The sequence below is a fragment of the Phaethon lepturus genome, unplaced genomic scaffold (assembly GCF_000687285.1).
Source record: "Phaethon lepturus isolate BGI_N335 unplaced genomic scaffold, ASM68728v1 scaffold1348, whole genome shotgun sequence".
Taxonomy (NCBI): domain Eukaryota; kingdom Metazoa; phylum Chordata; class Aves; order Phaethontiformes; family Phaethontidae; genus Phaethon; species Phaethon lepturus.
Window position 1 is genome coordinate 59,571 of NW_010558070.1, and position 18,228 is coordinate 77,798.

Genomic DNA, 18,228 nt, shown 5'->3' on the forward strand with positions numbered 1-18,228 from the left:
AGCACGTAGATTACAAAACAAGGAGAGCCTTTTATACACAATGTGATGGTTATAACCATTTGTTTTTCACAGCATAATTTAAATCCCACAGATAATCTTACACTAAGGCAAATAACGGTAATGAAAAAAATATTCTTGTTCCATTTTTGTTTTTATTTAAAATTTATCAGCTGACTATCTGTAATCACAGTTGTTTTTTCAGGTGATTCTTATTTTGCACACCAGCCAGATGGTGGATGCAGAAAGGATACAGAATGGATACAGCTGTTTTGGATACAGAAAAGCATTTTTATAACTACTTTATTGCACTTAAAACCAGCGAGAGGTGCCTTTTTTTTCGGTTTGAAATGAAGGCAAATCCTGATCTGGTAGTTCCTGGTATTCTGTAAGGGGGACATTCAATTATAGAGAAGATCTGCAGAATTTGACAGAAAATTGTGATTCTGTGTTCATTTTTAAAATTATTTTGTGTCAGTCAGTTATATATGGAATTCTCTGTAATTGCCAAGGTTGATTTAAAAACTTATTAAAAACATATACATTTGCACAAAGTCCAAGGGTATGAAGAGTTGTAAGAGTTTCCTAATTCAGTTCAACTTGCTAGTTGAGCCCTGGTACAGTTAGTAGGGCTCCGTCATTTATTTTTGCTTTGTCTTCTCTCCCTGATTCAGTGGAAACTGAGAGTTACCAGTACATGCAAAGACCGAGTTCTTACTTTCTTTTAAAGTTCCATATTAAAGCATGGGAACATCTTAGAATGATGATTCCTGTAAAAATATCTTAATATTTACCTTTTACGTCTCGTAAAACTTGCAAGTTATACGGTTCTTGCAATCCAATGCTTTCCTGGCATGCAGGTTGGAGACTACGTGTTTGCCAGAACTGGGACACAAACAGGAAATGAATATTATGCACCTGCCATTGTCATAGCAACACCAAAGAGGGTGGAAATGGGTGATAAACTCTACACAGTTCTGATGTTCAACAACAAGAAAGTAAGTAAATCTAGATGATGATACCAGTTTAGCAATGGTGTTACCATTGTTCTGTTTCTGATGAGGCAGATATAATTTTCCCGGCTAATAAGCTCACTGTTCCAATCCCTGTCTCCAGCTAACCAAAGTAAATCAGGTTTCAGGGCTCAATGAAGAGCTCATGTAATAGGCATTAACCAAGAAGTTCTGTAGGATAATTTATTCTTAAATCATACTCTGTTGTTTCCTCTATAATCCATTTCGTGGCTTTTACAGGCTCTATGCTGCTAACATGAGAAACATAGGGGGTTTTATCACAGTCAATATAGTCTTCAGTTCATGATGTTTGTTTGTTTGTAAGCTATTATGATAATTTTACTGCATTTTTCATAGTGCAGTATTAAGAAAATATACTTTGTACTTGAAACTTTTATCTTCATTATTCAGAGGCTGATTACAGTTACATTAAAACAGTTGACTTTTTATACATCTGTATCTGCATTTTTTCTGAGATTTAGATTTAAATTAGATCAATGTTGGTTATATTATTGCAGGAACATTGTGTAAGAAGCAGGCTTATTAAAATCAGCCAAACAAAGTATGCCTTTTCCTGTCGGTACATAAGAAGGGTGCAGATGGTGGATTATGTGACGTGAGTATGCTTGAACCTAAAAACATAAAAGTTATTTTACGTGAATCCTAAATGCTGCAGTTTGGGTTCAACTATGCTTGAAAATGAAATCTAATGATTTCCGTATGTAATACTCTAACTACAGTTGTGAACTGACTTGCTGTACACATGCGACGAAGTGATTTGGTCCACAGCATGTTAATCAGAAGGGCATTAACTGTCTGTCCTACCATTTTATTATCTGGCAATTTATTGCCCTGTTTTCATTTCGGAAACATTGGTGGGATGTGATGGTTTGAAGCTTAGCCCCAGGAAGCTGTTAGAGGATTGCTGAAAGGTGAGATAGTTTCCATTTGTCGTAGACTTTGTTTTTCTTCTAAGATATTTATTGTGATATAAAGCATTATTTGCATTAAATCGCAAGTTGTTTCTAAGATACTGAATCTTCTACTGGGATTAAATCTGGGGAATGATGGGGAGAGAGCATATGGGATGAATATGAGCCCCTACTTAAGTTCTGCAGAACTTATGTACAGCAGGGGTAACATTTTTCTGGTGTGATGTGTGTGGTGAATGTGCAGTGGTTCCAAATGATTGTGGATTTACTTTTTCATCTTGTATTAAGTTGTAGTTCGATCCATTTGAAATAGCATTGAGTTGTGATAACCTTCAGAGCACCAACAATCTCTAACAGCTAGCAACAACAGATCTTAGGAAGTAGAATAAGATCAGCGCAATCATCTAGCGGTATTTCCCCAGAATACATTCCCAACCTCCAGCAATTTGTGGTTTAAGGATTTTCTGAAGCAGAATTGGAGTCTCTGTATTAACAGCCTTGATGGGTTTTTCTTTCACGAATTTTTGCAGTTACTTTTTTGAATCCATGTAAACCTTTATCATCCATAGCCTCTTCCCAGAAGGAGCTGCGCAGTTTCACATTTTGTGTGAGAAAACATGTACTTTTGTTTTAAAGCTTCCATCTGTCTTGACATCCCATACGGATTCTAGACCGAAGGGTTTCCTCTTCCATGTATGTCAATGTAGTATGGGCACTGCTGCCAAAGAATTGTATAATCTCCATCATGCGAGATTTCTTCCCAAAAGGTTGCATGAACAGGACAAATCCCACCTTTAAAGGCAATTTTAGTAGTTCTTCATTTTTATTGAAAAGTTCTAATATGATGATCAGTGTTAAAGATAACATCTAAAAACAATGAGTGAGGGTACTAGTCATGGGCTGATCTGTGGATTCCCTGAGAACGATGGAACAAAAAAGCAACACTGATTCAAGCCTGGTTTCCCACACATTTTCTAGTATTGATTCCAGTGCAGTTTGAAACTTGCTTTTCTGCCAGCTTGCAGCCACAACACATAAACAAATGAATACCTCCACTTTATTGAACAGAATCCCAAATCTAGAAATACATCAATGCCTTTTTCCAGGCCAGATCACCTGCATGATGGTAGCCTCTTTTCATCAAAAGGGAAACGTGAAGACCATGGTTTACTACTTTAACGCATACTTTTCAACGCAGTTGAAAAGAGGCAGGTAGATAACTGAGCTGAGTTCCAGCAGAATCAGTGGAAGTCTTTCCCTTCCACTGAGTTGGATTATATTCTAAGTCAGGTACCTTATTACGAAAAGATGTGACTAAATGCATAAGCAATAAGAGTGGCTTTCATTCTACATGCTTTGTTTCATGACTGAGTGCTTTAATATAAAATTTAATATTCATTCTCCAAACAGACTTTATTGGCAAGCTGACTTGCAGTTGTTATGTAAAAATGATGAGAAAATTGAGTTATTCACTGGCAAACAGAGGAATTCTTTGGAGAACTGACTGAAATGAATGCACTAAATTTTTGCAAATGAGAAATAAATGCACTCATTAGATCTAAATTTTAGATGAAGTGGTATCAAATCTGGCAGATCTCTGGGTAAAATAGTGTTTGAAACGGCATATTCAAGTCATATTAATTATGAATTTCTATATAGTATTTCCAGCTATTAAACACTGAATTGGTTGTAAATGCACTGGCCAGTTTGTGTAGCAGATGATTGAAGTTAAATTAATGAAATCTAAATAAAATATTCCAAACAATATTGTTGCCAGAGCACAAAATAATGGACTCTCTGTTAAGGCATTCATTTTATCCCCCTTAAACCAAACTAAAACAGTTTTTAGCATGGCCTGGAACAGAGCATAAATTTTGCAAGCATAATGATTAAGCACACCAATGTCTTACATTTGTTTTAAGGTCTGAAGTTTTCAGTACATCGTTTCTGTTTTTTCTTGCAGCAGTTGTAGATTTTAGAAACAAACCACAATACTTGAAATTACAGTGTTTTTACTACCAAATGTCTCTATTTCTGAGGATAGCACTATTCAGGTTATCCTCAAGTTACCCCCATTAGTGGAACACGAGAAGTGCCTCCAAACAATATTATTTCAAATGCAGTTACTTAGGTCTGATTGCTAATGTTTTAAAGACGCCAAGATCCAGATACACAAGGGGACGTCATGGGACTCAGAGCGGTAGCACTTCAGCATTTGGCAGCTCTGAGAGTGGAATTTAGGTACTTTGGCTCAATGGATGTATATTGAATGTTGAGATTTATAGTGCAGAGTGCAGTGAAATGTGTAAAGCAGCTGATAAGAAATGACAAAGAGCTGAGCATCTGAAACTGAGACTGTCTTAACTTAGATCACAGAATCACAGAATCACTAAGGTTGGAAAAGACCTTTAAGATCATCAAGTACAACCATCAACCCAACACCACCATGCCCACTAAACCATGTCCTGAAGCACCACATCCACACGTTTTTTGAACACTTCCAGTGATGGTGACTCCACCACTTCCCTGGGCAGCTGTTCCAATGCTTGACCACCCTCTTGGTAAAGAAATTTTTCCTAATATCCAGTCTAAACCTCCCCTGGTGCAACTTGAGGCCATTTCCTCTCGTTCTATCTCTAGTTACTTGGGAGAAGACCAACACCCACCTCACCACAACCCCCTTTCAGATAGCTGTAGAGAGCTATAAGGTCTCCCCTCAGCCTCCTCTTCTCCGGGCTGAACAACCCCAGTTCCCTCAGCCGCTCCTCATTAAGACTTGTGCTCCAGACCCCTACGAGCTTCGTTGCCCTTCTCTGGACACACTCCAGCACCTCAATGTCCTTCTTGTAGTGAGGGGCCCAAAACTGAACACAGGATTCAAGGTGTGGCCTCACCAGGGCTGAGTACAGGGGCACGATCACTTCCCTACTCCTGCTGGCCACACTATTTCTGATACAGGCCAAGACGCTGTTGGCCTTCTTGGCCACCTGGACACACTGCCTGCTCATGTTCAGCCATCTGCCAACCAGCACCTCCAGGTCCCTTTCCGCCACCACCCCTCCCCAAGCCTGTAGCGTTGCATGGGGTTGTTGTGACCCAAGTGCAGGACCTGGCACTTGGCCTTGTTAAACCTTATACAGTTGACCTCGGCCCATCGATCCAGCCTGTCCAGATCCCTCTGCAGAGCCCTCCTACCCTCCAGCAGATCAACACTCCCACCCAACTTGGTGTCATCTGCAAACCTACTGAGGGAGCACTCGATCCCCTCATCCAGGTCATCGATAAAGATATTGAACAAGACCGGCTTTAGAACTGAGCCCTTGGGAACACCGTTTGTGACCGGCCGCCAGCTGGATTTAATGCCATTTACCACGACTCTCTGAGCTCGACCGTCCAGCCAGTTCCCACTTACAGCCCTGAACCAGACGTATTTGAGCCTTTGGGATTCTCAGGGTCCTCTGTTGGCATTGGATAAACTACATAAATACTATTTTTAATTTTTAGCATATAGGCAACATAGACCTAACCCCCAGGTACCCAGATGAGGTGCACTGGTGTGCCAATAAAAACCTCAGTGGTCACTACTGATCCACAATATTCCACAATGCTGCTGCCAGAATTACAGCACCTTCTTTTGCACATTCGCAACTTCAACATCTACTGCAATATATTTCTTTCCATCTTTTTCCACGTTATGTATCTTATCTGGTTTTGCTGAATTTTTAGTCTCTTTTCCAAGAATTAATGATAGAAGCCTGGTACTATACAGCTTTTATACTTAAGAGTCTTTTAATTTTCCTACTTCTTGGATCTATAACTCCCTACAGTAAATTGCTTTGTAAGATTGGAGTAGACAGTCCCTGACAATTCACTTGCTAATTCAGAATGTTCGTCTTTTGCTCGTAGCGTTCTCAGCTAGGTTTTGAGTTCTCTGTAAAGCCACATACTGTAAAGTGAAATCTCATTCCTTTCTTGCTGCTTAACATGTCACTTTAGTATCACATAGACATACATAATGTCGTCTTCTGGGCATTGACTACATCAACTCAGTGACTACATCATAAAAAGCTAGTACTGGCCACAATTTGGCTTCATATTTGTTTCTTTGTGTAACCTCCATGCCATGTTGAATGATTGTTTTCCTTTTATGAGAAGGTGTACATTCAAAGCCATTAAACAACTGTGTTTTATTAATTACATGTTAATTGGGTACTAAAATTAGCAATGCTATGGCAGCATTCCAGCCCAGATTGAGTTGGAGTTTCCAGTAGAGCCCCTACCTTTCAGGAGGCATGGAAGGGTGCTTCCCACTGAAACTTATTATTTATTATACTCTAAAATAGGTACCTATCTCCCATGTCATACTCATTAGAGGGGAACAGTGAAGCATATTGCTCATCAGTGCGCACAGATCTAATGAGAACATGCTGACATTGTTGATAAAAACAAAGTAGAAGCATAATTTAATCAGAAAGGAAAAAAAAAAGTTTAAATGCAATACGATATTAGAAGCTCAAAAAGATACAGTCTTTGTGTGCTAAGTCCTGTAGAAGTAAGGAACTAATAAGAAAAAGGGATAGCCCAGGGTCCCCTGTTGTCAGGGAGTCCACAGTGCACATAGATGTGGTATTATAATAGCTTGTCTAAATCTTCAGCCCTGGGATCTTTGGGATTGTCTTCTGATTTTTATGTGGTGTGTATTAGGGATCATGCTTAATTCAGTAATCTTTAGAGGTACTAATATAGCTCTCAGCATTTTAATATTAGATGCTAGCATCTCCTTGGGGTGTTCTCCTGCCATCACAATGGAAAGGAATCATTATGGCAGGACAAGCACTCTGCAAATGTAACTAGCAAAGTCCATATGCATATGTGTGCTGGACCCGCACCATAAAAGACAATTATTGCCCAAATCCTCTTTGGAGTCATAAGAGGTAGACAGAATTAGGGCCAGAGCCAGAGAAAGGTATTTAGGAGCCTTTCTCTTGCTTAATGTCAGTAAAGCCGAGTGCCAAAATACTTGTTTCAATTTTAGTTACCAAAGCACTTCTGATAATCTGGGGTTTAGTGCAGTCAAATGAGACATCTGTAACTGTATTTTGCTTCATAAGTATTCTACAAACTTTAGAAATCTTAAAAGTGGGCTGGGAATGGAATCTCTATGAAGGATATGAAGGGTATGAATTCTTGCTGAATCATATTAGAACTGAGATTAACAGGAAAACTATCCATATTTTTTTTAAAGAGGAAAAATTGTATGCAATGGGCTAGCAAGATATACAGTATCTACAGAACTAAGGGAACAAAACTGTGCATGCTGTGTCTTAGACTTTTCTTTACTTATTTTAGAAATAAAAGGGAAACTGAATTGTAAGACATTTATAGCCCTGTCAAATGGTCAAGCGTGAGATAAGTCCTTCCTTTGTCAGTACTGTGAGATGTGGGAAAATGTGAAATCTATGTCATGTAAAAAAGGATTTTAAATTGTATACAATATGTGTGCTTTTAACTTAGTGAATTTCCTTGTCTGATTTTCTAGCCTGGACAGAGAGACCACAAAGGCCTATCTGCACTCATCTGTGGAAGATGGTGAAGAAGCAAAGAAAAGTATTGTGAAAGAAGATAGAGCAAAAAATGAAAATAAGAGGAGAGAAGACAAAAGATATCCCAGGGAGAGGATGTTGGACTGTGATGATCTTTTGTTTGTCACCAGAAGGGAAGTAAAACAGAGAGGAAGAAATTCGCTGCCTAGCAATGAAGAAGAATTTGAAGGTAAACGAGTAGCTCTGGAAAGTTATAAATATTAGGGATTAAACAGACCTGATGGGCCTTTAATTAATCCCCACACAAGGAACCAGGGTTCTGCATTATCTTTTCTGGGTGTTAGACCAGCCTGCTTTCCCATGTCCTGTGTGATGGGGTTCTTTCACCTCCTTTGGAAACTATTCTCCACACTGATCATTCTCAGCATGTGTTTCTACAGCAAAGGGAAGAACCTAATAAAGAATGTTCTGGCGCAGGCTAACTTCATTTCCCTAACATTTGTAGTAGCAGCGAAGATGCAATGACACCAGCCTTAGTACCTGGTAGTAATCAGAGTATATATTCCAGTCCCCATATACAGTCCCTCTACTGTTTGCTACTTGTTAGATTAAAGGTATGTCTATATTGCAGGCATTAAATTATTGCATATGGCGCTCAGTGCTTCCAAGGTTAAATTGCTTTTAGTGCCTGAGATAGTTCAGTTAAAGCTGATATTAGTATCTATACTCCATGTCACACTGCAGTAGAGAACTGGACTAGTGTAGGTATGCCATTACATGCCACAGTCAGCTCTTCATTTTAAAGATCCTACTGTCAGTGGAAGGATAAGAGGATTTTTGTCCATACCTGCTAGTTGTACCTCCTTGTACTATTTTAAACATGTGCTCAACGTGCTCATTAATTATTTACTCCCAGAAGCAGTGGATTATAGACTCATTTAATCATCATATTGTCAACCTGATTTGGCCTCTCTGAACTTTCCTTCTGTGTTCTCGCTCATCTTTTAAAGACTGTCTGCAAATTCCATTTACATTGGTTATAATGGGTATTATGGTGCCACTGCATTTTAGGAGTGGCCTGGTCAGAATTATATGAGAGCAGAGGTGCTGGGCTTGTCCTGTAGCTGTGTGAGAGACCATGGCTTCCACAGGTAGGGCTACTTCACTCCTGCCTCTTGGACATCTCAAGATGCAGATGCTGAGTAAATACGAAATAATGCTAATGTGATGAGCAAGTCCCGTTACTGATTCCATGCAGGTTGAAGGAAAGCATAAATTAAAGCAGTGGCTATATACGCACTTGAATCCTGCCTAGCCTTGCCAAGTAATCTCATAGTACTCCATCAAGACTCTAATGAGACTCCAAGGTGCTATGCAGGTCAAACACACTAAAGGGGGTACCTTGTCCTCTTGTTATGACACCATGGACACTTGGTATGGCTTTTTTTTTTGCTTAAATGTATTTTCATTTACATATCCTTCTGTGTTTTGTCAGAAAGGGGAACGTCAGAGAACTGATGAAGATGTTAAATAAGACTATATTGTCATCCTCACAGGGTTTCATCAGATATCTCTATCCAGTCTCTGTACATGACTGTATATTTATCCTCTTTAGTTAGATATTTGTCCAATTTTCGAACTATGTTAATGATTTTACAGCATTTTGTGTATATAATTTTGTAAATATGTTACTCGACCCCTGACATACACATCTATTTTAACTGTGTTGATACTGAATTTTTTTTAAAGAGTGAAGAGAATAAAGAAAACAAATTTGCCTGGCATTGTTTTTTCCTTCTGCCCAAGTTTCAGGACTAGTATGAATTATTAGTTTACACTTACTGCTTGGCAGTCCAATATGTGCTGGGCACCAGGTCTGTGAGATTTGCCTTTACTGGTTAACACTTACCCAAAGAAGTAGTCATATTTAATTATATTGATATGAATAAGTGTCGAATAACATGGGTGAGGTGTTGGAAAGCTCTACTGTTCTAATAATTGTTCAGTTAGTCTCTGTGGACCAGATATTAAAAATATCAGGTATCTAGCAATGCACTTTCCTTTCATGGAGTTTTCATAATGCTCAAATAAGGACGGATATTCAAGTCAGGAGCCTAAACTGCAAAAGTACTTATGAGCTGAAACACCCTGTTTTCATCTTCAGACACCTACATAACCCTGAAATCGCAGTTATTGCCCTTCATAACACAAATGAACACAAATGTTCATCAGAGTGATCTCTTACCTGATTTTCCTAGTAGCTGTTTTCAATGCTTCATTATTTCTTGATTGCTTATAACAAAGGCAGATGTTTTTTTAAAATAGAGTCAGCATCTCAGAGGAATATTTTGAATTCCTGTAACTACCATTAATAGTTAGAGCTAATAACTTTGGTACCTAAATATCTTTTATAGTAACTAGGTTATACTTATTTTTTCACAATTTCTAAAAGCAGTCTGTTAAACTGGGAAGTTGTTTATCTGAAAGATGCATAATCCTCACAGATATTCTTTTCCTTATAATATCTAATACCTGAATAATTTTATCTTTTAACTTTCAAAAAAGCTCAGTAGTCCTGATCTATTTCCGTGAAGTAAAGACTTTTGCTTCATATTTATACACAATAGTTTTCCATGAATGTTAGTATGTGTGTAATGTGGTAAAAGGATTTAGTGCCATTAGCAATTCCTACATTTCCTTTCCAAAGGTTTGTCTCATCACTTCTTATGAACTCTCCAGATACATTTATGTTTTTTAATGATCTGATTGCGCTGTGTTTTGTAACTACTCCCTGTGTTAATCAACACGTCTTCCTACAGCTCTGCTGACTTCACATGTACATTTCTCTGCTATATGAGGAAGCAAGTTCTCCTGAACTTGAATGAGCATTTCCCAATATAGAGATGGATTTTTGGGCTCTCCAAGATAATGTGGATTCAGCTACATGGCTCTTATATAGGTGGTTCATGAAGCCTTGTATTTCCATGAAGCCTTATATTTCCACAGAGCTGTGGGTCCTATGTGAATTAATGGAGCATTTTTTAATGTTTGTGGTTTGGTTTGTGCTCAGCTAAAATGTTCCTGATTGTTAGGAGGAATCAACAACCCGTTCCTGTTGTTCCCACTCAGGGAAACAACATTAACAGAAGTGAATAAAGATTAAGTAATTGTGTTAGTTATTTAGTGTATTAGCTTAATTAGTGTGCATTAGTGTTGATGTGTAATTTTGTCTTATTTATTCCAGAACTATTATATTTAATACATTATTATTTCAATTTGTATGCCTGCTGCTCCTATTGTGTTAGTTAGCTCTGTATGCTTATAAGAGAGTGAATGAAGTCCTGGCAAATTCCCACTGTTAGTGGGACAATGATTCTTTGTCTAGGTAACTCAGATAAAGCTATTCCATTGAATGAAATCACAAATACTTAACTCTCTCATTGATTATTGCAATCATTGTTTTTATAGATGCTTTAGAAAACATGTATTTGTTTCTATAGAAGAATTCTTCTCACTGTCTTTCTAGTCTTCTCTCTGTTCTGTAATGCCTAAAATCAATGTTCATTTCACATGATTTCCTTGTCGATTTTCCAAAATGGTGATCTAGTAAAAAACTAAATCGGAAAACAATTCAGAGTGAAGTACAGGTATGATACACAGTGATAGACTGCATTACCTAATGCATTAGCAAATCATAGCTAACTGAAGCCAAATCTCCTTTTTAATTTATAATGAGATGTGACTTGAAGCAATTACACTGATAATTACTGTAACTGCCAGTATGAGGTAGGTGGGAGACTTTTGAGGATCATTTTCTGTCCTTTTCTATGGCAAATCTAGTTCCTCTGAATTGGGTTCAAGAGCGTAACGGTTGTGGCACCTGGCAGTCTAGTGGATTGGCTGGATTTCCCACAGTAGGATTGCACATTTTTAGCACCCACTTGTTTTCCAGTCTCATTTTCCAGACAGTTCATTCAGCGTTTGGAGAAGGCTATCATAATAAAGCAGTGTTCCCATCTGTTGGTCATGGCTTGTTTAATAAGCAGTTGATGTCAATTCAGCTATGCTTGCATCTGTTCCTTAGTGCAGCTGTGTGTTGTTAAGGGCTCCCCAACAGCCTCCAGATTTAGCTTTTGTTTTTCTGTTGATAGCATGGTACAACTTAGCCAAAATGACTCTCTCTTCTGTCAGGGTTGTCCGCTCATCAAAAGAGGAAAGTGTGTTAACTTTCCGTCTCTTTCCCCATAAAGAATGAACGTCCGCTCATCGAAAGAGGAAAGTGTGTTAAACTTTCCGTCTCTTTCCCCATAAAGAATGAAACATGGAGATGTGTGAGGGAAGAAAGTGCAGTTCCATTGGTGTAGGAGGCATGTGTTGGGGTATCTGAGGGGGGACACAGAAGGCAATTCTGTCCAGATTCTAGGAGCAGGACCAGAATGGTTTCTTCCAACATCTTGGGAAGGTACATAGAGAGCACGGAGCATGTGGCATTGGGTGAAGAAAAGAAACAGTTTGTGAATTGTGTGATGGGGAACACTCATTTAACAGTGCACCTTTCATTTTATTTAAGGTAGCAGTATGAACACAATACCTTTCAGTAATTTTACTCGACCAAAATTTCTGTACTGCAGACAGGTACCATCAGCTTTTAGGATGCAGTCAAGAAATTTCCTGAACCTTACCCAGGTGAACTCCAGATTCCTGTCTCTTAGGTTGCCCAAGAAGAATCAGAATGTTCCTTTCATGCATCTAAGCACTGATGTTGTGCATTTATAAGACAATTTTCAAAGGCACAGGTTTGATTTTTAAACCCTCAGCTTCAGTTTTCAGTGGTAGCTATGGATGATCAGCATTCTGAAAACTAATCATACTTGTATCTTGTACTCACTATGCACTCAATCTGTGTTGTTCCTTCCCCACCCTGTATATCATATCTTTACTCTTCAGATGCCTCCCACAGTTTTGTTTTCTACTACATGAGTGTTTCTTATACAATCATTTAAAACCAAAAAATTCCCTCTGAAGAAACATATGAAGCAAAATAGAGTATATGATTTTGTTTACTTTGAAGAGTTTTATTCTCTTCCATTTTTCCTTCCTGTCTTTTGCCATTTATTCATTATGATTGTCATTGTTTTGTGCCAGGAGCGTGCCTAGCAGTTCGTGGTCTCATTTGATGTGATTGTAAATAATGACTTTTCAGTGACACGGTGTTGTTAGCAAACCAGAGAAGATAAGCACTGAGTCAGACAAAAGGTCCATGTAGCCTGGTAACCTGTCCCCAGCAGTGGCCAGAAGATGATTCCTGAGGAAGAGTAAGAACAAAGGTTGGCATGTGAATAAGAACAGCTACAAGCTTAGAAAATGATAAGACTTTAAAAGCAGACTGGTTTGAACTTGTAAGGATGAAAGCAAAAAGGAAAGCAGTGAAAAGCCTCTTTACACAGGACTATTGCTCTGTTACCATACTCATGGAGTCATTTGCTCCAGGATAAATTTCAGGGTGTGTGTTGGGGTTGAACTGTTACATACAAGCTGATGGTGGGTCAATATTTACTCTCACTAAAGAGTACCTGTTCTCTCCTAGCATGTTCATCAAGGCGTCAAACTCTGCAGTCGCTGAGCACTTCAACTCCCAGCTCACCAAAGCATCCCTGTTGCTTGCACAGTCCTGTTGTAGAAAAGTCTCCAGCACCTGGTAAAAGCAACATCACCAGAATTATTACAGTCAACATGGAGCAGCAAGGATCAGCAAGACAGCCTCAGCATTGCTGCGCAGAGCAAAGGAAGCTGCGTTAAGGGTGCATGATGAAGGAGCTAATGTAAGAAATGAGGCTGTGGATAGGAAAGATTTTTATCACCTGTAACTGTGACATTTTATTCCTTGAATAAAAAATAAACTGACTAGTTAATGCTAAATTAATTATGATTTTGCAGACTTACTTTGGAGGTCTGAAAGAGAAACAGTGTCAGAGGTTCAGTTGTGCTGCTGAAAAGTATCAATATTAGAAGAAAGAATGGAAAATTGTATCTGAGTATTCTTTGTTTGCAGTAGACCTATTTGATTTATTAACTGTGGGTCTTTCTTACAAAATGCCTTTTTCCAGAACTCCTTTTTCACAGACTCTGGGAAGACCTGCTGCAGGGAGCCTACCCAGTTTTCTGGGTGCTGACTTTTATATGTATCTGTCCTAAGCTTTTCCACTGATGGGGACTGTCCCATGAGAACACAGATGCGGTGCTTTTCCCTTGAAGACTAACTTCTTGGTAACACAAACTTAGACCAAGGGCTGAATTCTCTATGACATTTGATATAAAGCCAGTGCTACTCTGAAGGCAGAGGGATTGCTTCAGTGTTACAGCATTATAAGTGAAAGCAGGAATTGCACCTAGACGTATTTAGGAGCATCTCTACTCTCAGCACCCAAATAATGGGTAGGTGACTGAGCCCAGTTTAAAAAAAGAAAGATCCAAGTAAAGATTCATTTTCTTTATCTAACAAACGTAATATGATAATCACTGCCCAAGACATGGCATTTGAAATGGCACACAGCTGGGGGGATGTAGAGTGTTTAGCACTGAAGATCCTTACCTCAACCAAAGTATGACTTGTGGATGTAGTGACACAATTGTATGGTTGTTTATTTTAGGGCTTTCTGTTAAGAAGGTGAAGACTGATTCTTAGCAATATTTTTGGCATATCAAGGTGAATGGACATTAAAAGTTCTCACAAGCTTGCTTTAGATACCTATGCAATTTCCAGGCAGATATATGTATTCATCTTTACATTTGAAGTAAAGTGCAGTTGAAAAGATATGTTTAACAAAACAGAAGCAGAAGGCAGCCAATTCATGTATACATGTGTAGATATTGTAACCCAGTGGTACATTTATATTTGGTGAATTCCAGCTTTTATGGCAGCCAGTTTAATCACAGACCTTTTGTGTTCTAGATAGATGACACATTTATAACTGGGTCTCACTGCTAGGATATTCTTCTGCTTTGATGTAGCAGTACTATCTCAGGTCTTTTCCTTTATTACAGAATCACAGAATCATTAAGGTTGGAAAAGAACTTTAAGATCAAGTCCAGCCATCAACCCAACACCACCATGCCCACTAAATCATGTCCCAAAGTGCCACATCTACTTGTTTTTTGAATACTTCCAGAGATGGCGACTCCACCACCTCCCTGGGCAGCCTGTCCCAATGCCTGACCACCCTCTCAGTGAAGAAATTTTTCCTAATATCCAGTCTAAACCTCCCCTGGCACAACTTGAGGCCATTTCCTCTTGTCCTATCACTAGTTACTTGGGAGAAGAGGCCAAGACCCACCTCACCACAACCCCCTTTCAGGTAGTTGTAGAGAGCAATAAGGTCTTCCCTCAGCCTTCTCTTCTGCTCTACACTTTGATTCTTCTCTTTTTAGATGTCTTTGTCAGATGAAGAATACTCTTAGATTAATATTACATTATTACTACATTCCGTATATCTTTCTGAATAAATTAGCAAATATTAAAGATGGCTGCATGATTAAACAAAGAGTAATAGAGACAATTTCACCTTGCAAGATGGTGTTTGGCCCTCATGGCTCTTCTGGCTACCCAGAGTGTAACACCGTTACTGCAGATTTCAAATGGCAGTGGCAGCAGTGCTGTGCTTCCCGAACCCAGGGACCCCAGGGCCCTGACAGAGCCAGTGATACGGTGAGCCAAGGATACCCCTGCAGCTGAGCATAGATTCCTGCATGTTGTGAGAGAGGCTTTTGCATAGATATGTTGGGAAATAATTTCCATCAGTGGCAAAATGAGTGGGACAGAAATACAGAAGACATTTCCTCTGCTCAAGAAAGGTTATTCTAAGTTGGGGTTGGCTGGAGCCCAGGTGTTTTACCATATGGCTTCTTGTATGGTCTTTCTGTGTGTTTGTCTCTGTTTAGAATAATAAGAAGAAAGCGCCTTCTTTGAGTGAGGGATCTCTGTTTCATGCAGCACGCTTCTTCCAAGCACTAAATGTTTCACTTAGCACAGAGGAACCAAGATAGTGTGGTGAGAACCTTGATTTTTGGCCATGAAATCTAAGAGAAACAGAGCAATGAATAGAAGATGTCCCAAACACTGTGAAATGCTCAGCTCCCACCAAAGGTCCTTCTGTGTTGCTAGTACCTTGCTCTTGTGAGGTAAAATCACAGTACAATGGAGCAGGTGAAATACTGTCTTGATTGTACAGATGCAGGAAGGTCACATTCAGTTTATGGCAAAGCTGGTAGAGTCTCCCTTGCGGTCAGCGTAGAGACAACACCTGGAGCTGCTTGTGGTGCTTATTACCAAATCTCAAGGAGCCACTCAGAGGAGAAGGTGCCACATTATTTTCAGATGAATGGGTGTCCCCTGCTGTAGGAGAACTAACAGTACCATGCTTAATACCCTGCTTCTCTTGAGCTCGATTGTTGAAATTTCTGCCTGGCCTGATTCAGGGAAGGATCAAACCTGGGAAAACTGTAATTCTGAAGTGGTCTATCCTGGAAGTTGCAATTTAGTTCACGTTACCTTCTGTTCTGCTGCTCAGGCTCCTTCCTTACTCCATGATGTTCTGGAGTTTTCTGTTGGAGAATGGAGCTGGCACACACACGGAGTCCCTGGTTATAGCAGTCACTGGGGATCAGTTCTACCCAGAAGAAAAATTAGAAGTGATATCATTACACCACAGCATCCATAAAATTTTAGGCCAGGATAGCAGGAAAGAAATATTTATACTGTAGACATGAACATTTTGGTTTTCTGGAGGAAATGGCACTACCAATGAATGGGAAAGACCTATAAATTTTGGTAAAAAAGATATATCAATGAAAAATTTGTCGAACAGAAAACCTACTTTTCCCCCAAGAACGGCTTTTGATCACATGGACTTTGGAATCTATCAGCTTATATTTTTAGCATAAGATGCATCTATATTGGGCTAATTCAGCATTGACATGATCATCTCACCTATATCTCTTGTGATTACTGTGTATTTGAGGCTGAGCATGTGCAATCCCAATGACATGAACAAAATGGAGTGTGGGCCAATTTTGCATGTACATACTATTAAGTGTGTGCAGATGGATTGCATGCCACCCCACAGTGACGAAGACTGGGATCCCCTTGAAAAAATGGCTGAAGAAAACTTACCTCTGGGTGCAATACAAATTTGTGAGAAATACAAACAGGAATGTTAACCAGGTGCAGGATCAAAACTGGCAGCACAGGTAGTCTGAATGGTGAATTATTCTGCGTAAAGGGTGATCATCAGTCACTGTCAGTTCTTCAGACAAGCTATGTTTAAAGACTGATTTATTATAAAAATATGGATGATGATGGATGAGTTCCCTTTTCATTTGTTATTAAGGACCCATTTCACTGCTCCTTTCTGGGTATGCAGTCTGACCTCAAGAAGCACCTGTCATGGGATAACATTTATTAATTTTCCCTACTGCGGCCCACAAGACTTTTTTCCTGCCCGAGTTTGGTTAAATGTTTTGTTGCATTGCTTTGTGTTAAGCCTGGGAATTGTCAGGATGATTTATTCTTTTCATCCGAACATTCCTGTTGGTCTGTTTGCACAACGTAAGCTCTGTCCTGAGTTCCACACCGTGGTGCAGATGTACAGGAGGTTATGTTTTCATATGCTTGCTTCTTTCCCTTGATCTGTTTTAAAGAGGCAAATGGTATTGTGGCGGTCTGTCAACAAGATGAATTTTCCAATTAGATTTGCCAGATGGCTGAGCTTGACCAGGACGGCCTAATTTCAGGGTCTGTCAGTAGAGCATAACCAGATCATTGAAAATCCAGGTTGCTGGTTCCTCGCGCTGCCTCATACAAAGTTGGCAGTGGTGGGGTTTGTGTTGCCTGTCCGGCTTTGAGGCTGGCCAAGACTATGCCCAGACTTCTTTGTAATTCTTTTCCAACTACTAAGATGGTACTTGTCCTATTCACTCCTCCTCTTCCCCACTTCTGTTTCTTTTTGATAAGGAAAGATATCCTACAAAACCAACCAACCGGAGTCATATTCACCCCCACATGTATTTGTCATTCTGGATAAAACTCTGGACCCCGGGGGTTGGGACTCAGCCCCTGGCATGCATCATTCCATGCATTCATTGGTGCTGCATGAGAAGGTAAAAAAGAAATACTTCATACTGGACTACTCTGAGCCAGTCCAGTGCCAGTTAGCTGTCATATTAGTACTGTGGCCATGAAAATCCCAAGGTCCAAGGGAAGTAAGGATAAAAGAGAAAATGAGAGTAAAGGCTTTTATAAGACCATCTGATAGAATTGGGGGATGTGGCAAAGCGTTTGAAATTGAATTCCTTGAGAAAGTCATCAGTAACCTCCTACTCAGTTGTGAAACCATGAGATTGGATCAATCTGCTATCTTTCATGTAAAAGGGCAGCATTATGCAAGAATTTTGTATAGCAAACCGACTCAATCTGCACAGGTATGCAAAGGACCTTTTCCGCCATGGCTATTTCCTTTCTTGCCTAGGGAGAACACTGCTAGCTTGACTGCTGCATAAATACAACTGAGCTCCAAAGGGCTCAGTCCTTTGATAAATGACACTGTGAGAGACCACATGCTCTTAACCACACATCCACGCTGCTCCGAGTGGATCTGGGGCCATCTTTAAGCCCCTCCTGTTGATTAAATGAGCGCATTAGCATCAAACCTGTGGTCTTCCCCCCAGCAGTGGGGTGCTTCTCCTGAG

General features: G+C 39.6%; 1 protein-coding gene across 1 annotated transcript in view; it reads left to right on the plus strand.

The window, feature by feature from the left end:
* VWA3B (von Willebrand factor A domain containing 3B) overlaps positions 1 to 13,294 on the plus strand; it is a 71,051-nt gene extending 57,757 nt beyond the window's left edge. Inside the window, 5 exon segments of the mRNA XM_010292928.1 lie at positions 858 to 995; positions 1,529 to 1,626; positions 7,482 to 7,714; positions 13,073 to 13,167; positions 13,169 to 13,294. Of these exon segments, the coding sequence (XP_010291230.1) occupies positions 858 to 995; positions 1,529 to 1,626; positions 7,482 to 7,714; positions 13,073 to 13,167; positions 13,169 to 13,294 (690 nt within the window).
* The last annotated feature ends 4,934 nt before the right edge of the window (positions 13,295 to 18,228 follow it).